Source organism: Drosophila subpulchrella, unplaced genomic scaffold (assembly GCF_014743375.2).
Source record: "Drosophila subpulchrella strain 33 F10 #4 breed RU33 unplaced genomic scaffold, RU_Dsub_v1.1 Primary Assembly Seq422, whole genome shotgun sequence".
NCBI lineage: Eukaryota > Metazoa > Arthropoda > Insecta > Diptera > Drosophilidae > Drosophila > Drosophila subpulchrella.
This window is the reverse complement of record NW_023665638.1, coordinates 35,394-60,750: the sequence shown is the minus strand read 5'-3', so window position 1 is coordinate 60,750 and position 25,357 is coordinate 35,394. Positions and strand designations below refer to the sequence as shown.

The 25,357-nt window shown below is 37.9% G+C and overlaps 1 protein-coding gene across 1 annotated transcript in view; it reads right to left on the bottom strand.

Moving 5' to 3' along the window:
- Positions 1 to 1,161: 1,161 nt before the first annotated feature.
- LOC119562330 (fatty acid synthase) overlaps positions 1,162 to 25,357 on the bottom strand; it is a 50,902-nt gene continuing 26,706 nt past the window's right edge. Inside the window, exons 2-10 of the mRNA XM_037875488.1 lie at positions 13,635 to 14,154; positions 11,765 to 13,582; positions 11,287 to 11,710; positions 9,953 to 11,224; positions 9,283 to 9,895; positions 8,945 to 9,219; positions 8,530 to 8,879; positions 4,484 to 5,579; positions 1,162 to 4,423 (exon numbers count right to left, since the gene is read on the bottom strand). Coding sequence (XP_037731416.1) covers positions 3,749 to 4,423; positions 4,484 to 5,579; positions 8,530 to 8,879; positions 8,945 to 9,219; positions 9,283 to 9,895; positions 9,953 to 11,224; positions 11,287 to 11,710; positions 11,765 to 13,582; positions 13,635 to 14,154 — 7,043 coding nt within the window. The 3' untranslated portion in view covers positions 1,162 to 3,748. The remainder of the gene's footprint in view (positions 4,424 to 4,483; positions 5,580 to 8,529; positions 8,880 to 8,944; positions 9,220 to 9,282; positions 9,896 to 9,952; positions 11,225 to 11,286; positions 11,711 to 11,764; positions 13,583 to 13,634; positions 14,155 to 25,357) is intronic.

The window sequence follows — 25,357 nt, the reverse complement described above, 5'->3', positions numbered from 1 at the left end:
CAGCAGCCAGGGCCCCCCTCTTCTTATCAATTGCGAATACAAACCTGAAACTTAAAAACCCCGTGTGTTATTTCTACCCCTACACCACCCCTCCTCCTTCTCCTACCCTTTCTCGACCCAGATCAACGGCGCGTGTTTGGTTTCGCATCCACGCGGCGCATCTCGGCCGAGAGTACCTAGACTATCAGATACCCGTCACCCAGATAAAGTGACCAAAGGGAGATTGAGATATGCAAGCAGCAAAGCGAGGTTGTAATGCGCCACCTACCCGCTATCTCAATATATGGTAATGTGGGCGGCAGACAGATTTGAGCGTTATGTGCGTTAGAGTGGGCGTGGCAAACTTATTTTGGGTCAATCGATAGGTATTGACGAGACTAATACATTGCAGTTAAAATTTTTTTAACATGAAAATTGTGGGCGCCACAGATTTGGGCGGTTTGTGGCCGTTGCAAACTTAGTTGTAGGTCAATTGATAGGTATTGACGAGACCAATATCTTTCAGTTAAGAATTTTTATCTAGCGTAAAAACTGTAGGCACCACAGTTTTGGGTGGTTTGTAAGCGTTAGAGTTTGCTTGGCACCCTGCTGAAACAAACTTGCACTGCGCAGACGGATATGGCTAGATCGACTAGGCTAGTGATCCTGATCAAGAATATATATACCTTATGTGGTCAGAAACGCTTCATTCTACCTGTTAAAAAAGATAAAGATAAAAAGAATTATATTTCCGAGATTATAAGTTAGGATGTCAAGAAACCCCGAAGTTAATAATTTTTTTTACATTTTTTAAAAAATATTTTTTTGGGAGCTTACATTTTTTTTGTGGAGTACTGCAAGTTGCAAAAACCTCCAAGTTATAGGCCAACGCCACTCGAATAGCGGCTAGACCAAAGCCCCCAGTACCTGCATGTATTAAAATGCTTTTTCCTTTTCGTATGTCGTTAATCATAAAAAACGCATAATAGACAGTTATATATACTACAGGCACTGTGGCTGCCTCTTCTAATGACCAGTGATCAGGAATATCCCAAATAAGTTTTGATGGTTTTTCAATATAGGAAGCCACACCTCCTTTAACAAACATGCTCATTATTCTTCGCCCTGTTACCACATTTATGCCAGAATACTCAAAACCTAAAACACAGTTTTGATCTATGCGACTTGATCCATATAATTCAACGGCTAACCGACCAGTTGCAAGCATTACATCTCGAAAATTTAGAGAAGAAAACGCTACTTTAATCTGGCAATTTTGTGAATTAAAAGGTCATTTTAGCCATTGTAAAGTGGATAGGTCTCCACGTTGAATGACGTTTCCATAAATATGATCTAATCTGGTCATTGGATTCTCATTTTTTAACAATTTCAAATGTCTATAGCTTCCCCAAGAACCCTAATAGATAAATAAAACATGCATATTATAAAATAGAAAAAAATAAAAAATACACTTACATTCCGATAGATGTTCAATGCCATTCCCAATGAAAACTGAGTGGAATAGAAAGGGTGACACAAGTCAAGCTCTGGAGCACTTGGGTCGTCAATAAAAAAACATCTTATCATATTCCCGTCTGGCTCTTTTCTTAAACAGTTAACCAATCCAATAACTCCATTCAATGATTCATTAAATGAATACACAATAACCGGGGCTTTTGTGGTTATCGCTGATTGTAACACTGCAATCCAATCAAAATTCTTATCCTTTTGAGATACTTTAACCAAAACTGGGTTAGCTGATAGTTTTTGTGATATATTCTGCATTAAAACAAATGTTTCCTCGTTGTTATCAATCGGAATAATTGCAATCGTTTTAAATTGTTCCAATGCCAAAATATTCGCCGTAGAATTTTGTCTGAGCAACATATATCCAGTATTGAATTGCACCCTATGTGCAGTTGCAATTATATCTTGTAATTGTTCTTCTTCAAGCCTTCCCATTAAGACAAAATTACAATTTGTTTGAGAAGACAACGTTCCATTTTTAATATGAAGGCCTGGAATGTTTTCTAGTTTTTGAGATGTCAATAGAATGCCGTCTCCAGTTATGACAGGTAAATCTTCAATTGCTTCTAAAAATTCAGCTAACACTGTCTTTCTTCCATCCGTGTCTAGCTCGACCAGCTTCATTTTTAGGGAAGGATTATTCTCAAGAGCGATTTGAACGCAAACACAGGCAGCATTTTAAATGGAAAGAATTGGGGACGGAGAAAGTATAAGAAACCTATATTCTTCGAGGACTGGAATACCAGGAGGTCTACGCCTTTGCACTGGACTGGCATGCAGTCCGACAAGCTCTATTCCTCCTGCTATAATACGGTCCTACATGTGATCTATATACACATTAAAAACGCGATTGTCAGGACTCATTTTTGTCATTAAGTCGAAATGATGTACGCCATTTATTTTTAGTTTCCGGATTTTGGTTGGTAATAAAAGAGTTCGTGAATCAGTCCCCAAAAGGTTACCCAATTATAATTCCATTCTCAGCGTTCAGAGGGACAGACGGACATGACTAGATCGACTCGGATAGAAATCTAGTATCCAGTACACCTTTTTACTCTACGAGTAACGGGTATAGTTATCAATCTAGATCAAATAAAGGATAATCATCTTCGTCATCCGTCAAACTTAAATATAGGTTTATTGGTTGTGGTTGAGGTTCTATTAGTTCTTCAAAGATATTATCGTCGCCAGGAAAAAGCTCGTCTTTCAGTCTGGACGGAAGTTCGTCCATTTCCATTTCGTGTTCACGCTGGATTTTTTCCTGGCTTCCATCCTGTCGGATTAGGGATTCCAAATCATCCTGCGTAGTAGTAGCTAATCAAAACTGACTCCACTCTAGAGAGCCCAATTCTGGGTCCCTTTTTTGCGTAGACAATGAAGCCGGTTAAAAAAAAATATAAAAAAATTTGGAAACCTGCACAAAGGCCTGATCCGACCTTTCGATTATTTCAATATCGTAGAGTAAAAAGGTATACTAGATTCGTTGCAAAGTATGTAACAGGTTGAAGAAAGCGTTCCCGACCCAATAAAGTATATATATATTCTTGATCAGGATCACTAGCCGAGTCGATCTAGCCATGTCCGTCTGTCCGTTTGTCTGTCCGTACTTATGAACGCTGAAATCTGAGAAACATTATATTTCCCCGGTAATCAACAATATTGAGCGGTCCCCAAGTTTTTACGAGTTGTACGAACCTTCTAAAATATACTTCAGTAATCAGAGATTATGTTATTTTTGCTGATTTTGATCCGGTAAGCCAACAGCTATTATTGAGTATACTTTTTCACGTGACCTCTGCTGTTCCCCAATGGAACCAGTGTTGCTACGATCTTCGGTCTCCAGGTCTCATTTAGGATTCGGAACCTTAAAGGCTAGCCACCGATGAAGCTTTATGTTAACGTTTTATTGTGTTATAATACACCACGAATATTTTCGTATTGCCCAGCTATTTACAAAAGACATAACAAACTTTTGTATACCTTGTACATTGGGCCCACAAATAAAATGTTCGATGTTAGGTGGCGCCCATATAAGAATGAGTTACAACTTGATTGTTCTTAAACTTGTTCTTCACTTAAATTTTACCAACTTTCACATTCTCCGTTACAACAAATTTCAGGCTTTTTATTTTTAAATTAAAAAGAAATATTTTAACATAATATTTATATTATACATAAAAGGATTGGTTGATGTTTCAGCTGTTTATATATGATTTTAAGAAAACAATTTTAGAATATTCATTTACACAACGGAAACGGGCTTGTCATTTCTAATATATTCTTCAAAGTTTTTGTCCTCTAACAGGGCCGGATCAAAATCATTTATTATCTGGCTTAGTGATGGATTGTCCAACATGGTCGTATGATTTCCTTCAATTACTTTTAGTGTTACTGTCCCAGATGTCAGTAGTGAAATACAATAGTCTTCATCAATGTCTTGCAGTGAAACTTCAGCCGGTCGGACTAAGGTAATTGGCGATTTAATTTTTTTTAGATTATTTAAATCAAAGGAAGCGGCCATTTTAACTCTCTTGAACATGGCTTCCACCATTGTCGCAGAGTATTCTTTGCTGTATATATTCTGTTTTTTAACATAGTCCATAAACAATGACATTTTTTCTGAGAGACTTTCAACTTTATGAAAAACTTCAGACATCGATTCTTTGGTTTCTTCAGGAAATATCTGATTAACAATACTAGAAAAAAGAAGATCATAAAGATCGTTATCCGAAAACTGTTCACCCAAATGCAGATTAGTTAGCTTTTTTAAAAAATGAGGTGCTCCATCTATCAACATTATATGTCCACGAAAACCGCAATTTTCAAGCAACTCAGCTAGCTGTAAAGCTAAAAATGTTCCATATGAGTATCCGATTAAATAAAAAGGTTCTGTTTGCTTTAAAATGGGTTTAACTTGCTGTTAAGCAAAAGATATAAATTAATATTACTTGTATATCAATGACAAAGTCTTACTTACTTCAAAACTCTGTTGTGCTAAATCTTTAAGATTTTCCAAATGTGCGAACTGATGAAGTTGTAGTACAACAGCCCTGCTTTGCAAGTTCAAGCCAACTTGATACCATGCACGTCCAGCTGTACCCTCTAGTCCAGGTACTATAATATTTGGTGGAAGACTCTGTTTTGAAGGAGATGCGGAGGTCTTAAGCGGGATAATTATACGATCACAGTTTGTTTCGTCGCCTAGGTTTCGTATCAGTAGGTCCATCCCTAAGAGCTTACTTTCTGAGGCAAAAATCTTTTTGATTCCATCTGTATTCTCTTTTTCTCTGGCCTCAATAAACTCTTGAAGTTTTTGGAAAGTGAGGAGTCGTAAATCTTGTGGTGATAAAATTAGCTCAAAGTCACGCTCTAGGGTTTGCTTAATTTCAACAGCCATTAATGAGTCCATACCCATTTCTGATAGTGTTGTTCCTAAAGATACTGATTTAAGGTCCCTTATTCCCATAATATTCATGACGGCACCAATAATACTTTCATTTCCTGATCGCCCAACTCGTTTTTCAGCAACGACCATGCTTGATACAATTGATGCATCGGAACTCAGTAAATGATCAAGTTCTTGAATGCACGATGAAATTCTTTGCTGGAGGGTGCCTCCAATTTCCATGTCTATTTTTTCTTCTGCCATATCAGCTACTAAGCCTACTTCACCGACTGCTCCCCATTGAATAGCTTTGCCTGGCAAGCCGTCTTTGTTGCGATACTCAATTACACGTTCCATTACTGAATTAGCCATTCCATAATTGGCTTGGCCAGCATTTCCCCGTCCGCAAGAAACACTTGAAAAAACTACGAAATGCTCCAACTCGGGGCAAGAAATCCGAGATAGCTCATCCAAATATTTCGTCGCAATAGCTTTTGGTGCAAAGCTTTCTATAAATTGATTTGCGTTTTGGTTAGAAAAAATGCTGTCTCTTAACACGACAGCCAAATTAAAAATTCCACCCACTGGTCCCAACGCAGCAGCTTCAGAAAGTAGTTGACGACACCCCTCTCTCGATGAAATGTCAGCGGTGCTGACGGCGGTATCACAGCCATAGGTCTTCCATAGCCTATTCAAAAATCGGAGTTAGGTTATTTTTAAGGTAACTAGAAAGGAAGCTAACTTCGGAAGCCGAAGTTTCTATACCCCTGCAGGTCGTTCCCGTGGGAGCGATTTATGTTCAGAGCTTTACGATTTTTAGAAAACTAAAAACTAGTTACCGAATCATTTAGATAATGTTCCATTTTAATTCAGTACCGTATATGTTTACCGAAAAGGAAATATAAGGGTGTTTGTATTATTTTGACATTAATTATCCGATCGTTCCTAAAGTCTTCCGATTTTTTAAAACTTTATTCGAAATTTTTAAATATAGCAAGGAAGAACGCAATAGTCGAGTACCTAGACTATCAGATACCCGTCACCCAGCTAAAGTGACCAAAGGGAGATTGAGATATGCAAGCAGCAAAGCGAGGTTGTAATGCGCCACCTACCCGCTATCTCAATATATGGTAATGTGGGCGGCAGACAGATTTGAGCGTTATGGGCGTTAGAGTGGGCGTGGCAAACTTATTTTGGGTCAATCGATAGGTATTGACGAGACTAATACATTGCAGTTAAAATTTTTTTTTTGCATGAAAATTGTGGGCGCCACAGACTTGGGCGGTTTGTGGCCGTTAGAGTGGGCGTGGCAAACTTTTTTTTGGGTCAATCGATAGGTATTGACGAGACTAATACATTTCAGTTAAAATTTGTTTTCTAGCATGAAAATTGTGGGCGCCACAGACTTGGGCGGTTTGTGGCCGTTGCAAACTTAGTTTTAGGTCAATTGATAGGTATTGACGAGACCAATATCTTTCAGTTAAAAATTTTTGTATACACCCAAAAAAAAAACCAAAAGTATACACTTAATAAGCATTGTGTTAAAAGTATACTAAAGTTAGTATAAAAATGTAAGTATTAACTCAACACTAATTAGTTTCAATTGTATACTTTGTAGTGCAAGTGCTCTACCAAAGAGTATAAAGCGTAAACCTGTAGTGTTATTTTTAGACTAGTCATATTTGACTATTTAGTTTATTATTTATACTTTTGGTCTCAACAAAAACTTGATGTAGTATAAAGAAAATGTAGTTTCAAGTTATTACAAAATAGTTTTATGCCAACACTTTATAGTATTAAGCTTATACTAATTATTATATGAGTGAGACTCAGTAGCATAAATAGTATACTGAACATTACATAGTTTTTAATGGTGTGAAACTAGGACAATAGCGATTATTCGAACATATATTTTGGTGTAAAACCAGGACAATAGCAAGTATACGAACACAGAAAATGCTACTGGATTTGGAGTTTTTTGACGCGTTAATGATTATTGTGACGATTTATCTCGGTGAGTTTGGTCCCGCACTTTTGAGAAATTTGTGCCGAGTACACATGTAAGTAAAATATTTGTTCTAAAACTTAAAAAAATCAATATTATATTGTCCCTGTTGGTAAATTTTGTGTGTTTGTGTATTTTCAGATGCAAGTGCTTTGCGCACGCGTACAGGTGCATACCGCGAAGGAGCTAACGAACTCGACGTACCGCATTTGTGCTGTCAGAACAGCGAGTGCCTTTCGGACGATCTCGGACGACGCTGCGCTCGTCATTGCATGCCAAGTGAACTGGTGCGGGAGGCCAAGGACATACAAGCGGCTCTAGCAGGCGGGCCACAGAACCAAGACCGAGGTGAAGAGGCTGGCAGGCAGCCTGGGACAACTCCAGCAAGGGACGCTGGACGCTGCACGCAAGGGTAAATAGGAAGCACGGCCAGGTAGATTTCTACCTCACGCAGGCGGAGTGGACATGTTGCTTCCGAAGCTTCCTTAAGCGCTTCGGACACGACACGGAGAACGGTTGTCCAGAGTGCGGCAGTGGGATTGTTGAGGACGATCAGCATGTCCTATTTTAATGTCGCCGCTTCGGGTCTGATCGCCAAATGCTGATGAAGACCACCGGGGCAAGAGTTCGGCCAGCGACGAAAGCCTACGCAGCGAGTGTACTGCGAACGCTGCGTCGCATCGAGAAAGAGAGGACAGAAGCTACAGCCTAGGTGGCTACCATTGCGGTGATACCGCGCAATCACGGCCCCTACTCTTGTTGCTTGTACTTATTTTAGTTTGTATATACGTGTTAGGTAAAGGAATATAAAAAAAACACGAAGGAGCTAAAAACATGTGTTATGTGTGTTGCGCGAAATATAAATATTTATGAAATAATAACAAAATAATATGTGAAATAGTAATAAAAGAAAAACAACATACAACTTGATTTTATTGGGTTTGGGATACCACGAAAAACAAAATAGTATAAATTTTATACTACAGGCAACGGGGAAATCGTATAAGTTTTATACGAAATAGTATAAAATGTATACTAACGATTTCGAAAAATAGCTTAAAAAGTATACTACGGCCCTCTAGATAAGTATAATATGTATACGAAATAGTATAAAACGGAGACTACATAGGATAGCTTTTATACTAAATAGTATAAAAAGTAAACAATCAGCATAAATTTTAGTACTTTGAGTGAGTATAAATTGTATACTCGTTAGTTTAACTTTGATAACATCGAAAGTTTCAGTTTAATACTTTGGGTGTCATAAGGTTAATACGCATCTTATCAAGATATTTTTGACACTCAATAGTTTAGTTTTAATGTACGAATAGTTTAGTTTCTATTTTCATTTTTTTTTTTTGGTGTAGTTGTCCGATCTGGCTCGTTCCGACTTACATACTACCTGCAATAGAAATAAGACTTTTGGGAAGGTTTCATCCCGAAAGCATTACAACTGAGAGATTTGTTTGCCTAAAAACGGACAGACGGACAGATGTACTAGGTTAGTGATTGCTTGTCTAGTGATGCTGATAAAGAATATATATACTTTATGGGGTCGGAAACGTCTTCTTCACTGCGTTGCAAACTTTTGACTGAAATCAAGGGTATACAAATGTTATTATTAATGACTTACGCAATCCTGAAAGATTGATAGTCTTTCTTAATTCCGCGGCTAGAGCTCAGCACGAGTTTTCGTGCTCCACGAAGAGTCATCCAATCAGCCAATTCCATTCCGAAACCTCCCAGACCCCCAGGGATGACATAAGTAAGATTATGCTTAAAGTAAACTTGACTAAGCACTCGAACAGGTAAAGTTGATAGATCATCCGGCTTTTCTCGAACTTGAATAACAACTTTTCCAATGTGCTTGCCACCGATCAAATGTCTAAAAGCCTGTTCAATTTCATGAGCCGGAAACACTTTAACCGGTAATGGTTGAATTATTCCATTGCAAATGTCAGAATCGATAAGGGCTTTTAAATGCTATTAATAAAACAACAACATTGAGCTTATACTTTAAGTCATCTAATTATAAAATATCTATTTACCCAAATATCTTGATCAGGTGCCACTAGAAGGCTATCAGCAAGAACAGCATGAAAAGTTATTTCTTTTAAAAAGGACCCTAATCCAATCTTGTTGTCGTTTGCCATGTCAAATTTTCCGATTTCCAAAAACCTTCCTGACTTACCAAGACAACGTATTGAAGCAAGCAGCTTTTCTTCTGATAAAGAGTTCAGCACAAAATCCACACCTTTTCCATTTGTCTCACGCTGAACCATAAGCTCAAATGATGTATCTCGAGAATTTCCAATGTTGGACTCTAAAATTGTTCTTACAATTTTCATTATTTATTCAACTTAGTCACAAAGAATTTTAAAATTACCTTTAAGTTGCGGAAAGGTATCCAATAAAAATTTTTTTTTTTTTGGAGTACTGCATGTTGTAAAAACCTCCAAGTTATAGGCCAACGCCACTCGAATAGCGGCTAGACCAATGCCCCCAGTACCTGCATGTATTAAAATGCTTTTTCCTTTTCGTATGTCGCTAATCATAAAAAACGCATAATAGACAGTTATATATACTACAGGCACTGTAGCTGCCTCTTCTAATGACCAGTGATCAGGAATATCCCAAATAAGTTTTGATGGTTTTTCAATATAGGAAGCCACACCTCCTTTAACAACCATGCTCATTATTCTTCGTCCTGTTACCACATTTATGCCAGAATACTCAAAACCTAAAACACAGTTTTGATCTATGCGACTTGATCCATATAATTCAACCGCTAACCGACCAGTTGCAAGCATTACATCTCGAAAATTTAGAGAAGAAAACGCTACTTTAATCTGGCAATTTTGTGAATTAAAAGGTCCTTTTAGCCATTGTAAAGTGGATAGGTCTCCACGTTGAATGACGTTTCCATAAATATGATCTAATCTGGTCATTGGACTCTCATTTTTTAACAATTTCAAATGTCTATAGCTTCCCCAAGAACCCTAATAGATAAATAAAACATGCATATTTTAAAATAAAAAAATAAAAAATACACTTACATTACGATAGATGTTCAATGCCATTCCCAATGAAAACTGAGTGGAATAGAAAGGGTGACACAAGTCAAACTCTGGAGCACTTGGGTCGTCAATAAAAAAACATCTTATCATATTACCGTCTGGCTCTTTTCTTAAACAGTTAACCAATCCAATAACTCCATTCAATGATTCATTAAATGAATACACAATAACCGGGGCTTTTGAGTTTATCGCTGATTGTAACACTGCAATCCAATCAAAATTCTTATCCTTTTGAGATACTTTAACCAAAACTGGGTTAGCTGATAGTTTTTGTGATATTTTCTGCATTAAAACAAATGTTTCCTCGTTGTTATCAATCGGAATAATTGCAATCGTTCTAAATTGTTCCAATGCCAAAATATTCGCCGTAGAATTTTGTCTAAGCAACAAATATCCAGTATTGACTAGCACCCTATGTGCAGTTGCAATTATATCTTGTAATTGTTCTTCTTCAAGCCTTCCCATTAAGACAAAATTACAATTTGTTTGAGAAGACAACGTTCCATTTTCAATATGAAGGCCTGGAATGTTTTCTAGTTTTTGAGATGTCAATAGAATGCCGTCTCCAGTTATGACAGGTAAATCTTCAATTGCTTCTAAAAATTCAGCTAACACTGTCTTTCTTCCATCCGTGTCTAACTCGACCAGCTTCATTTTTAGGGAAGGATTATTCTCAAGAGCGATTTGAACGCAAACACGGGCAGCATTTTTAATGGAAAGAATTGGGGACGGAGAAAGTGGAAGAAACCTATATTCTTCGAGGACTGGAATACCAGGAGGTCTACGCCTTTGCACTGGACTGGCATGTAGTCCGACAAGCTCTATTCCTCCTGCTATAATACGGTCAAACATGTGATCTATATACACATTAAAAACGCGATTGTCAGGATTCATTTTTGTCATTAAGTCGAAATGATGTACGCCATTTATTTTTAGTTTCCGGATTTTGGTTGGTAATAAAAGAGTTCGTGAATCAGTCCCCAAAATTTGAATTTGAAGCATAGCATCCATGAAGGTTACCCAATTATAATTCCATTCAACTTTTCCGAACAAACCATCTGATCGAGCCATTTGAACGGCTTGAAATGCGCCATTGTAATGATAGCCACGTAATCTTAGCTCCTTGTAAAAGTCTCTTTTGGCAATCATCGGAAACTCCGATTTATCTTGAAAATTGTATACTTCCGGAATAGTGGGGCTTTCAGTCTCACGGATAATTCCACTAACAACTAAGTTACCCGCTTCAGTTATCTAAATTGCGATCGGTTAATGTCTTTTAAGTATAGACTCAATTTAGGTAACAATGTACTCACCTCAAAATGGCCGGTGCCATAGTGAATCATAACTGTTAAGTCTACTTTTCCATTAAGTGGCATACTTGTAGCTCTTATGAAACGTATGTCTTCGAATTCAACGGGTACATCCATATAACTCGGCCCGTGGTACATAAGTGAGAACGTTTCCCAAACATACTGAAGATAACACGTTGCTGGTACAAGAATTTTTCCGTCAATTATATGTCCACTCATAAATTCTTCATTGTCACTCGCCAAATTTACTGGAAACACACGCTCTCCGCTAGATTTGGTCTTCATATTTTCGTATTTCGTCACGAACCAGTCTTCACTATGATCCCAGCGAATAAGCGAGCTAATACTGGGCGTTGAACGCGATACAGGGAATTGGATTTTTTCATATAAGTTAGCAACCGGTAATAAAACGCCATTTTGATATATCCTGCAAGACAAAAATATATATAACTTAACGCTTTTCGACTTAATTCATACATACTTTCCCAGGGCCGATAGAAAAAACAACGCATTATTCTTGTTACCTCTGTTTGTTAGAGGAATATGAACACCGTTGGGCATTGACCGTTTAAGAATAGCACCTAAAAGTCCATGGGGCGCCACTTCAATAGTCAATGCATTTTTTGGCAGCAATGAAAACGTTTCATCAAAAAGTACACTATTTAGTAAATTATTGGTATGGTACTCTGCTGAGCAAAATTTGGCTTGATCCTTATCCCAATCAATTTTAGGAACACTAGTACTCAACCACTTCATAGTTCGAGTCTTAGGATTTGGGATAATTTCTTTCATATATTGCAATAATGGAGGTCCCATGTGTGCAATATATTTAGAATGATATGCAATATTTGAACAGGGAACTTCCTTTGCGAAAATTCCCTTTGCTTTTAACTCAGCTACAAATTGGGAAACATCATCCAATGGTCCAGATATTGTGCAAGAATCCGGGCCATTATGGCACGCTGTTTCAATTGATTTTGGCAGCATGTGTAGAATAGTTGTATATCCAACGCCGATTGCTGCCATTGAACCCTGAATTTTTTCTAGGTCCACACTAACTCTACCACGATAATAGGCGGCCAATATCATTTGTTGAGCAGTCAGCCCACCATCCGCATATGCGCAGCCCAATTCACCAACAGAGTGTCCAATAATATAGTCGGGTTGAAAATTAAGAGAGCGCAAGACATCTGTTAGTCCTATTTGCACGGCTGCTATCCCCACAAATGAATGCAAAATGTTTTCGTAAATTTGCGGATCATTGGATGTTAATATATGTATAAGATCAAGGCCTTTCGACAGCAACGTCTGATGACAATTGTTAATTGATTCCCGGAATCGCGGAATTATCATAAGTGATGTCCCCATTTCATACCATTGCGATCCCATTCCGCTATATACCCAGACGATCGGGCGTTGAAGGCCAGTGTAATGTTGAATATCTCTTATCAATGCTCCACATGGTTCAACTCCTTGTTTGGCGAATACCGCATACCCTCGGAATACCATACCAGAAACATCTTCTTCTTGAATATTTTGAAGCAGTCCAATAAACTCAGCATCCAAGGGATTTTTCTCTACAGCATTAAAAATCTCTTCAACAGCATCCTCCGTCCTTCCTGCCCAAGTGAGTAGCCGCGGAACTTCGTCTTGTGGCAATCCAAAATTAGTTTTGGACTTAGGATAACCCTTTAAAAGTGCATGTGCATTAGCTCCACCAAAACCAAATGAGTTAATACCAATAAAGGGGTTTGGTAGGGGAGTTACGTCTTTTACAACAATCAACCTTCCCTCAGCTAAGGGTAAAATTACTTGCTTAACCTCCGTAAAGTTTATATTTGGTGCAATTAACCCAGATTCAAAGGCGAAACAAGCTTTTATTAAGGAACAGATTCCAGAAGCCGCTTCTGAATGACCAACATTTGACTTCACGGAACCAACAAGCAATGGCTTTTTCCTTTGACTGCATAGAACATTATCGATTGCTTTGCACTCCTCTGGATCACCGACGACCGTTCCCGTACTGTGAGCTTCCAAATAACCCAACTCACTTGGTTTGTGATCAATATCCTTGTAAAACTGATCAAGCAATTTCTCCTGTACTATACCCGACGGATAAGTTATTCCCTCTGGCTTGTATCCATCACAGTTGGTTTTCGAATAAACCACACTTGCGTAAACTCGCTTAGCATCTTTTTTTCTTTGTAAGAATAGGCAATTAATAGTTTCTGATCTAGTGTAACCACTAGCATTTTTATCAAAGGGGCGACAAAAGCCATCTGGTGCTAAAACGCCAAGTCTAAAAAATATATTTATGTTATACGTGCTAAAAATAGTGACTCCGGGCTTACCGTGCAAACTGAAGTGTAACAAAAGGATGAAGTAGTAAGTTTGATCCACCAATAATTGCAGCATCAATTTCTCCATTTCGAATAGCGCTGAATGCGTTGTCTAAAGCGTACATCGAACTAGAACAAGCTGTATCTAGTAAAAACGAAGGACCCTCTAGTCCCAAACAATACGATATTCTGTTAGCCATCATAGCCCTACTACAGCCAGTGATTCCAAACCCGCCGGAAGAAACCTTTTCATAAAACCATGTTTTCTCGGACTCAGATATACAAGAGCCTATGTACACTCCAGTTTTTGATCCACGTAGACTTTTCGGGTTTACTCCTGAGTCTATTACAGCTTCGTACGCCGTCTCAATTAGAATTCGTGTTTGCGGATCCATTGTGTGGGCCTGTTTAAAATGGACTCCGAAAAAAGTTGCGTCAAACTTTTCGAGCTCACCAATTTTTCCAGATCTTTTTGGTATTTCCGGATTAAAATGACGCCAACGGCGTTCATCATCGTCAACCATGTCTATCTAAAATATTAAAAAACGTTTTTTTATTCATTGAAATTTGAATTCAGAAATAAATTTAATGACAAAGTTTTCATAATTAGGGACTTTACAGAAACCGTCGACGCTCAGTGGCGCCTTTTGGCTTTTTTATACCCTTGCATAGGGTATTATAATTTCAGTCAGAAGTTTGCAACGCAGTGAAGGAAACGTTTCCGACCCCATTAAGTATATATATTCTTGATCAGCATCACGAGACGAGTCGATCTAGCCATGTCCGTCTTTCCGTCCGTTTCTACGCAAACTAGTCTCTCAGTTTAAAGCTATCGGGCTGAAACCTTTCCAAAAGTCTTATTTCTTTTGCAGAAGGTATATAAAACGGAACCAGCCGGATCGGAAATATATATCTTATAGCTCCCATAGGAACAATCGGAAAAAAAAATTTTTTTTAATATATCTCTAGTGTTTTTTAACATATAACCTCCTACGCTTGGAAATAACATTTGTAAACTAGTTTTGAATTTCGAATTTAATTGTATCAAAATCGGACTACTATATCATATAGCTGCCATAGGAATGATCGGTAAATTGGTGGGAAAATAATACGAAACAAATCATAGCTTCGGTGTTTTTTTGACATATTATCTTACACTATTGGGAATAATATTGTTTGTATTTTTAAGAATTTCGAATAAAATTTAATAAAAGTCGGACGACTCTAACATGTAGCTGTCAAGGCAACGGTCAGAGAACTAATGAAATAATTATTTTTTAAAAAATTGTGCTTTGTTGATTTTGATCGTATTTTGTTTTACTCTGGGATATAGAATATTTTAACTTTTTAGCATTACGAGTTTAGTTTTACACAAATATCACTGAAGCTAGTAATAAGCCTTTAAAATTTAACATGGTGTTACTAACATTGATTATTTCTTATAACTGCAAGGGTATACAAACTTCGGCTTGCCTAACTTAACTTCCTTTCTAGTTTGTTAATAAATCAGGTGGGGCCCCACCCCGCATTGCTCCGTATCAGGATCATTGTTCCCGTTTTTTGTAGAGTAAAAGGATATATTGTATTCGGGGATAAGTATGTAAAATGTTTGTACATATGTAACAGAAAAATGTGGCTCCTACAGTATTTATGCCAGAAAAAATTGTTTAGCTGAATTGTATTGGTCTCATCAAAAACTATCGACTGACCTAAAAAAAGTTTGCTACACCCACAAGCCGTACAAAACTGTGGTTAAACAGTTTTAATGTTAGAATACAAGTTTTAACTGAAATGTATTGTTCTCGTCAATACTTTTCGATTGACCTACAACAAGTTTGCCACGCCCACTCTGAAGCCCACTAACGACCATAATGCTTAAATCTGTCTGCCGGCCACATTGGTATACATTGAAATCGCGGGTAGGTGGCGCTTTACAATCTCGCTTTGCTGCTTGCTCCATCTCATTTTTTGCTTCCATTTGCTGAGTAAGGGGCTTCCGATATCGTCGGAAAGGAAAGTAGTATATATATTCTTGATCAGGATCACTAGCCAAGTCGATCTAGCCATGTCCCTCTGTCCGTATGATAGCTGTGATCTCAGAAACTATAAAAGCTGCAATACTGCAGTACTATTAGGCTTGCAGATTCTAGAGATTCCTGCGTAGCGCAAGTTTGTTTCGTCAATGGTCCACGCCCACTCTATCGTCCATAAGATGTGGCTCCTACAGTTTTAATGCTAGAATAAATGAGTAACAGGTATCTGATAGTCGAGGTACTCAACTATAGCGTTCTTCCTTGTTTCTTTTTTATTTTTTTATATAGGGTGCATAGCTGTGTGCATGCGAATTGATTTTGTTTTTTTTTGTGTTTACGAAAAAATTAAGAATATTTAGTATATTTTTCTATAAGAATATTATAAACATTCAGAGAATAAACAAAACAGCTGGATTCCATTGCATTGATCATTGACTAAAAAATTTTTAAGCGATGAAAAGTCAAAATTTGCAAACATGTACACACTTTTGCTCCCTATTGTATGTCTACCTGTTACAAGCGTTTCCGACCGCATAAAGTATAATGTTAAGCAAGAGAGAACGCTATAGTCGATGCCATCGACTCTCAAATACTCGTTACTTAGCTAAGAAGAGTGCGGGGGAGATGGAGATATGCAAGCAGCAAATCCCATGAACTTTTTTCAAAATCTTCAAAAATGTTGGGGGTAGACTGGTTTTAGCGTTGGGCATTTGGGCGTTACAGTGGGTTTGGCACGCTGTTCAAAGAATCTAAGAATAAAATGCCATCATACTAGCGTTTAAAGTTTCCGAGATCTCAGCGTTCATACGGACGGTTTATCACTCGGCTAGTGATCCTGACCAAGACGCACCAGGAGAGTGTGCGATGGCGACTACTATATATAGCCTCATAATTGAAAATCTGCTCTGATGGTCCGATCATAACAAGTGATGCAAAAATCAAATGGTATTGCAAAAACTAAGAAGAATCTTTGCCAAGACTTTAATAAAAAGTGTAATAGTTAAAATGTTGAAAAATTGAGCTGTTGGGGCTGATGGGAACAATTGGCCCATGTTGTTAGCCAAGTTTTATTTTTATTGAGAATACCTCTTTTATTATTACTCCTATCAAAAGATATTTCAAAAACAAGATTTTGGGGGACTTTCCAAAATGAAAATGTTTGTCTTTTTGTTTGTTGGCTTGTATGTATCCCTTTTTTTTTTTAGATCTTGGGGTCTTTAATGAGGTCTTAAAAAGACCTAGATTTTAAAGGCTTTTAGTTTCTAAACAACTAATGCTAAGGCTTTTAGTTTCTAAACAACTAATGCTACAGATACGAGCTATAGGTCACTGAAAAGGTAATATAAATTGCTAATGTAGTGTGATTAGCAATTTATAAATTCCTTAAATTTTCTTAATATCTTAAGTTAATGCATAGAGTTTCTATTTTTAAGCACTTTTTGACTATTTTCTTGCAATTGGTTCGAACGATTTCTATTTAAATTTGCAATTATATAGCCCTTAAGATTCCTCAACATTTTATTTATAAATGTCATTATACCCGTTACTCGTAGAGTAAAAGGGTATACTAGATTCGTCGGAAAGTATGTAACAGGCAGAAGGAAGCGTTTCCGACCCCATAAAGTATATATATTTTTGATCAGGATCACTAGCCGAGTCGATCTAGCCATGTCCGTCTGTCCGTCTGTCCGTATGAAAGCTGAGATCTCGGAAACTATGAGAGTTACAATACTGGGATTAGGCAAGTAGATTCCTGAGATTCCTGCCCAGCGCAAGTTTGTTTCAGCAGAGTGCCACGCCCACTCAAACGCCCACAAACCGCTCAAAACTGTGGCTCCTACAGTTTTGATGCTAGAATAAAAATTTTAATTGAAATGTATTGTTCTCATCAATACCTATCGATTGACCCAAAAAAATGTTTGCCACGCCCACTTTAACGCCCATAAACCACCCACAAACTTCAAAAAATCGTAAGTATGAACGCGGATATCTCGGAAACTATCAAAGATAGAGAATTGGGATTAGATTCCGTAGCCTTGTACGCATCGCAAGTTTATTACGCGAATATGCCACGCCCACCCTAACGCCCACAAGTCGCGAAAAACTGTCGCGCCCACAGTTTTGATGCAAGACATACAAATTTAACTGAAATGTATTGGTCTCGTCAATACCCTTCAGTTCTGCAGTAGGGACGCGGTGACATGGCTCAAGGCAAAAAGCTTTTTTGTTTTTTTTTTGTGCCTAAAACGCTGTGCCGCTGTTGACGTCAGCTGAGCAGTCGGCGCAGCGTAGAAGACTGCCCACGAAAACGATCGTGCAACAAAGAGAGGCAGATATTCGGATATTTTCCTCTCTTTCTTGTCTTATAATCTGCCTGCACTCCGCCGTCTCAGAGACAAATTTCGGCCGGTCCGTTATTTTTTTTGCGTCCCTCCGTTATGTTCGGCTAGCGACTAATATTTCGGCGGAAAAATTTTCGTGGAGCAGCGACATGTGAATGCCCTAATATTTAAGGAGCATTATTGTGTATCGAAAATATACAACTTATATTGTTTTATAAAAGTAAATTATTTGATTATAGTAAAATTAAGTAATTTGGATTTACTTATAATGTTATGTTTACTTATTATACACTGTTATTACAATATATTTTTTAGTGTAATTATAGAAAGTTAGTCCGTTAAAATTGAATTCAATATTTAAAATATTAGTAGTATTAGTATTAACATTTTTAAAAAATTCGTATTGTATTTTTTACTGAAGAAGTACAAATTATATAGTCGGATATATTTCGCCTTAGAAAGGGTATAAGTGCAGTGGCACGCGCCAACAGCGAAGAGAAACAAAGGAAATCGAGTAAAGGGTGAGAAGAAGACTTGGTGCATTCTTTTTGAGTGATTGAAAGGGAAGCATCCATTTTAATTGTGCGCAGCAGAGTTACTTTAATCGTCTCTTTAAGTTAATTTAATAAAGTCAGGTAAGTGCTACGTTAAGTTTAAGATGTTGTGCATTGATCTTAGTTTAAAGTACGTATATTTTGAAAGTATTCAATGGGTTCCGTTAGCCGAAAGTGGATGACGAAATGTTTTGTGGCAAAAAAAATCCCGCAAAGGGTTTATACACAGCTCTAAAAGGTAAATATACAAATAAAAACTAAAACGCATTTTTTAATCATATCCTCATACATTTTTTAGGAGCGTTGGCCAAGGAATCGGAGGACCCGGACAAAGGTTTAAGGAAAGCGATGACCAATGTAAAAAGCCAATAACGTAACATAAAACTAGGCTTAGTATAATAATTTTCCCTTAACAGATAACCTAAATAACACTTTTTAATTAAAATGAATTTAAAAGTAAATAAAATGTATGTATTTTAAATTCTATATTTCCATAAGTGAAACTCATGGAAAAATTCTGATTTTCCCAAGTGATTTCACTTGGGACGTGTCACTTGCAAGTGATTTCACAAGTGAAAACTCATGCACGTGACAGGCCATACGAAAAATGAGTATAAGGAACAAGTCAAATCCCGTAGGACTTCGAAAAATTTTCATTCGAATTTTCACTTGTGAAAATGCGGACATCCCATACAATTTTCTGTATGGAGCGTCACTTGTTCTTCACTTGTGCAAAAGGACATGTCCCACGTGATTCCCAAGGTGATTCACATTCCTTTTATTTTGTTGTTTGTTGATGCTTAACAAACAAACGTTTATAAAATGTTTCCAGTCTGTTTTATGTATTGCTCTCTCTTCCTTGGCGCAGGCTGAAACAAAAGCGGGACAAGAAAATGAGAATGAAAAGCGCTGCCAACGCTTAGAGAGAGATAACTTACTCTATTGAATAATAAACAACTTAATTTTGTTCCCCTTTTGGCTCTACCCGAACACCAGTTCATTGGTCTACCAGTTGTATTTACCAAATTTCGATCAGGTTAATGTATGATTTAAATTGCAAAAACAATAGAAAGGGCGCGGGAGTGAAGGCTTTTTGCCCCTAGCATTTTCTCTCTTTGTGCATTTTTATGCGCCAAAAGATAAGTATATTTCGGGGAAAAGGACCGAAAATCCGTGCACGTAAAATTGGCGGGCAAAACTTAACCTTTGCAAGCAATTTAACGTAAACTTATTGAATTAATTTTCCTTTGCTAACAAGTTAACGTAAATTTGTGTTTTTACGCGGACGCGAGTTGTTGCTGCTTCTGCCGCCGTCGCTGCCGCGATTTGCTGATGACTGGTTGCTGCGCACTTTGCTAAGTACCCATTTTAAAGTAATTTTATTAACAATAACAAACATTTGAATTTTCATATTTTAAATATTTTCCTGGTAAATTTTCGATTTTCAATTTTTTTTTTCTGGTAAATTTTTGATTTTCAATTTTTTTATTTTTTCATTTTAAAGTAGTTTTATTAACAATTATAAACATTTATATTTTCATATTTACAAAAATTTTCCGATTAAATTTTCGATTTTCAACTTTCAATTTTCTAATCGTTTCGCACTTTTTTTTTATATATAGAAATATAAGAAAATAGCCTTTTTAAGGGCTTTTTTTATATTGTTATAAATTTACGTTTTTATTATCTAATAGTCCAATAAGTTCTAGTCTTTTTGAAGACTAACACTTATAATTCTATTTATTAATTAAGTTATTTATATATTCACTAAATTAAGGTTCTTAATACTTTAATAATATTTTAAGACTAGGTCTTTTTAAAGACTTTTTCTTTGATAATTATTATTTCATATTTTCAGTATACGTATTTAACTTATAAAATCGTAATAGGGTTATAAGTTTCGTCTTTCAAAGACTTACACTTATAGTTCTATTAATTTAGCTATTTAATTTACTAATACCTTTTTTTATAAAATTGAATTTATTAATTATATATTAAAGCTATATTTTCCATTAGGGATATCTTAATATTTTAATAAAAATGCCTCGACTAAATAGACCTACTGCATCTCAACGGGCTAAAAATCGATTACTAAGAAATAGAGCAAATAGGGAAAACATTGAGTATGCAGAGATGGAGAGGGTAGAAAATTCCGAAGCTCAGCGTAGGCGAAGGGAAAATGCATTATTTAGGGATGCAGAGCAGGGCCTAAATACTGCGTCTCATAGGTCAAGGCGCTCGAATCCGCCAACTCGTGCAGTTGAGCAAGCAGCTGATACTCGGCGTCGTTCTACAAGGCGAAAAAATAGCCAAGTCCGAGCAATAGAGCAGGCTCTAAATACTGCAGAACACTTGGAAAGTCGCTTGGATCCTGTCTTTCGTGCGGGTGAACAAGTAGCCGATACTCAGCGTCGTTCAATTAGGCGGCGAAATAGCCAAGTCCGAGCTACAGAGCAGGTTCAAAATACTGCTGACCACTCGGAAAGGCGCTTAGATCCTGATTTCCGTGCGAATGAGCAAGCAGCCGATACTCGACGTCGTTCAATTAGGCGACGAAATAGCCAAGTCCGAGCTACAGAGCAGGTTCAAAATACTGCTAACCACTCGGAAAGGCGCCTAGATCCTGATTTCCGTGCTGATGAGCAAGCAGCCGATACTCGGCGTCGTTCAATTAGGCGGCGAAATAGCCAAGTCCGAGCTACAGAAGCCTCAAAATACTGCTGACCACTCGGTAAGGCGCTTAGATCCTGCTTTCCGTGCGGATGAGCAAGCAGCCGATACTCGGCGTCGCTCAATTAGGCGCTTGGATCCTACGTATCGTGCGGGTGAGCAAGAAGCAAATACCCTGCAACGAGCACAGGTTAGATCAACACAGGATCGCCTGTTGGAAAGAGCGCAGGATAGGGCAAGGAGAGCTACAGCTAGAAGTTTTAGGGATCGCAGGGTCGTCGAGCAGGCGAGAAATACACGGGCTCGACGAAGTGCACGTATAGCTGCTCGACAAGCAACCATCGATGCAATTCAAAATAAAAGCCAAAGAGTTAGTCAGTATAGAAGCCTTAGTGGAAACAGGGAAGCAGAAAACCTTCGGAACTCAATTCGAAGTCAGGAGATACGGCTTATTATATCTCAGGAGCATAGGCCCAGTAGAAGACTTACTGAAATAGAAGTTCTTATAGCCACTTTTAATAGAAAAGTAAAGCTTGGTCCCGATCAGATTTGCCTTTGTTGTAAAGGATTGTGGTTCCCAAAGCAAATAAATAAGCTTTCTAGAGCGTTTTTAGAAGAACATTGCGAGTTCAAGGAAGAGATTTACCAAAATGTAAGCCAGCTTGCTTTCACTGGTGAATCTTGTAAGTTCTGTACAACTTGTCACAGCAATATAAAAGCCGGTAGAAAGCCCAAAGGTGCCATTTCCAACGGCCTAGATTTCCCAGAAATTCATCATTGCTTAAGGGGGCTTACTCCCTTGGAGGAACGACTGATTTCACCTCGCCTTCCATTTATGAATATTTAGTCGATAGGTCATGAGCGTCAGAGTGCTATAAAAGGAGCTGTTGTAAATGTTCCAATTCCAGTAAGCAATATTGTGACGTCCCTCCCACAATGAAGCTGAAACATGATCAGGTGAGCCTCAGTTACGAGGACTACATATATGCTATTAGGTCTAGTTTGAAAAAACCACAGGTTTTTCTGAAGAGAACATTTGCAGAAATTCAAGTTAATGCTTATAATAAACACATTCTTACTATGCAAAGGGCAAATATGTATATCCAGTTAATTTTGGACCCTTTTGCTTGCCGTAGCTACATAATTAATTATATTAACAAATCCCAAAGGGGTATTTCGAAGTTAATGCGAGAAGCAGCTAATGACATTCGAAGAGGCAATTCAAGCATTCGGCAAAAGCTACAGTATCTTGGTCACAAATTTGTTTCGGGCACTGAGATCTCTGCTCAGGAGGCCGTATATTGTTGTCTGGGATTGGCGTTGTCAGAATCTAGCAATAGATGCGTTCACGTAAACACCTTCCCTCCAGAACAACGAGTTCGTATGCTTAGACCTACAAGGGTCCTGCAAAATGTGACTCAGAATTCCACTTACATCTTTCAGAAAGGTTTGCTGGATAGATACGAACAAAGACCAGATTCTCATGAAGGCCTGTGTTTGGCCGATTTTGCTGCAAACTATGAGTTTTCAAAAAGCCGGGGAAGAACTCGTCAAGGGAGAAATAGTGACAACGAAGCTGAAGAAGAAAATTATATTTTAGGAGAAGTTTATTTCGCGCTTCGTAACGGTAGTGGTTTTGTTAGAGAAAGGAATAGGCCGAGTATTATTAGGTATAGCCCCTTCAATATTAACATAGATAGACAGAATTATTTTAGAGCATTAGTGATGCTTTTTTCTCCGTGGAGAGACGAACAGGTAAATTTAGTACAGAGAAATTGTGAGGAGTTTTACCTAGGGAATGAAGAGGCTATTAAAGCCAATTTTGATAGATTTAATCCCATAGAAAGTTTTGAAGACGCGCTTAGAAGGGCAGAAGGAAGCAGAGGAGAATATTGAGGAAAATATAGATGAGGAGGCCGCAGTTAATGAGGAGTTTAGAGCCCTAGCTTTTCCGGAAATATCTTCTCAAATAAACGTTTTAAACTTAAACAATCATGTTGAAGAAATTGATCCGGATAGCAATATCCGGATAATAAAGCTCCCGCTAATTATTTCCGCTGAAAACTTAGTAACTTTAGTTAGATCCCTCAATTTGAAGCTTTTTAACGCATGTTTTGCATAATGCAAGAAGAAATGCTAGTTTTTATGAGTTCGTAGGAGGCGGAGCAGGTGTCGGCAAGAGTAGACTTATTTGTACGCTATTTCAGTCCCTTTCCAAGGAGTATAATGGTAGAGCAGGATGCGACCCAACTTCGGTTAAAATATTATTGTGCGCTCCCACAGGCAAAGCTGCTTTTGGAATCGGAGGCTCCACTCTTCATTCCATGTTCTCTCTCCCTATAAATCAGGCGTGCTCTGCATTTAGGAACTTAAGCCCTGATTTGTTAAATACCCTGCGTTCTAGATTTATTGATCTCAAAGTACTTATAAAAGACCAAATTTCTATGGTCGGCGCAACAATGTTTTCCCATTTGGACTCTCGCCTGAAGCAAATTTTTTCCAATGTCGATGCTCCCTTCGGAGGTATTTCGGTCATCGTGTTCGGCGATCTTAGACAATTGCGGCCAGTATGTGATCGTTGGATTTTTCAGCTGCCGTCGCATGATCCATACAGTGCTATATTTGGATCTTACCTGTGGAGCCCGTTTAAGTTTTTCGAACTCACAGAGATAGTGCGACAGCGAGATGACCAGCCGTTTGCAATTGCAGTCTGATGATATAAGCTTACTTAGAACCCGAATTTCCGATGAAAGTCAAGTACCAAATGACGCAATTCACCTTTTCTCAAGCAATCAGGACACAGATCGGTACAATAGGGTGAAGCTCAGCTCGATTCCCACTGATCAGTTTAACTCGGAAGCTATAGACTCAATTAAGTCTGCACAACTTAGCTCAGAGCAGAAGAACAGATGTCTGGAACAAGCTAGGGTATTTAAAACATCTGAAACGCAAGGTTTGATTTTAAAAACCACTGCTAAATATATGATGACGGTCAATGTAGATACATCAGATGGTCTCGTTAATGGAGCCACAGGTGTTCTTAGGGAGATATGCTTCAGTACGTCCAACACTCCGAATATTCTTTGGATACAATTTTTAGATGAAAGCATAGGAGTTAGTGCACGATCAAAGTGCAGTCACCGTCAAGAGCCTTCATGGACCCCAGTTGTTAGGATTATCAAGAGCTTTAAGATTAATTCTAGCCAGGCCACTACCATTGACCGAAAGCAGTTTCCAGTGGTACCTGCAGAAGCCATTACTATTCACAAAAGTCAAGGAGCTACGTACAGCAAAGTGGTGGCTCACACTAGTCCAGGAATGCAGAGAGCTGCACTATATGTAGCCTGTAGCAGAGCCACAAGTGCAGCAGGTCTTTACATCATTGGACCATTCGTTCCTCCAAGTTCCGCTCAGGACTCAGCTTCAGAAGAAGAGCTCCGAGAATTGCGATCCGCTAAGTTACTGAATACCCATTTCGATTGCTTACTCAATAGTCCGAACCTTCATGTCTTTTTCCATAATACGGAAAGCTTGCACTGCCACATTAGCGATGTATGTTCCGATCAGCTAATGCTTAATGCCTAGCTAGCGGAGCTCGGCCAAAAAGAGGCATTCTCGTATTCATTCGAAACGAACTTTTTGAGAATGTTAGTCTTTGTTCAAGTGGTCGCTTTTTTGCTAGTTCTACAAATTTAGCCTCTCCAGTGTTCGAGTTTGCCACCTTTAAGTACCGTTCTTTAGGGATTATTGTTATATATATAAGTCCGACGTATCCGTTGATAAAATTTGAAACAGAATTTAAGGATTTATTTCAGCGGCACACGTTTTTAAATAGTAATTGTTTAGTGTTAGGAGATTTTAATTTGTGCCTTCACTCCATCTCTGTAGGAGAATTTTCGATTTTTTAGCAGATGCAAAAGGTTTTAGTTCATTGCTAGATTGATTGGGCGTTTTAAAATATTTCGATAATAGGGCCACTGCGCGCACATTTGAGACCACGTATAGCTACCACAGTGGTATATTAGTTAGCATAAGGGAGGCAGAGTAGGTAGTGTACATTATGTATATACTTAAATATAATAACAAAAAAACCAAGAAAAAAATGTAGTAATAAAAATTTAATAAATTATTTATTA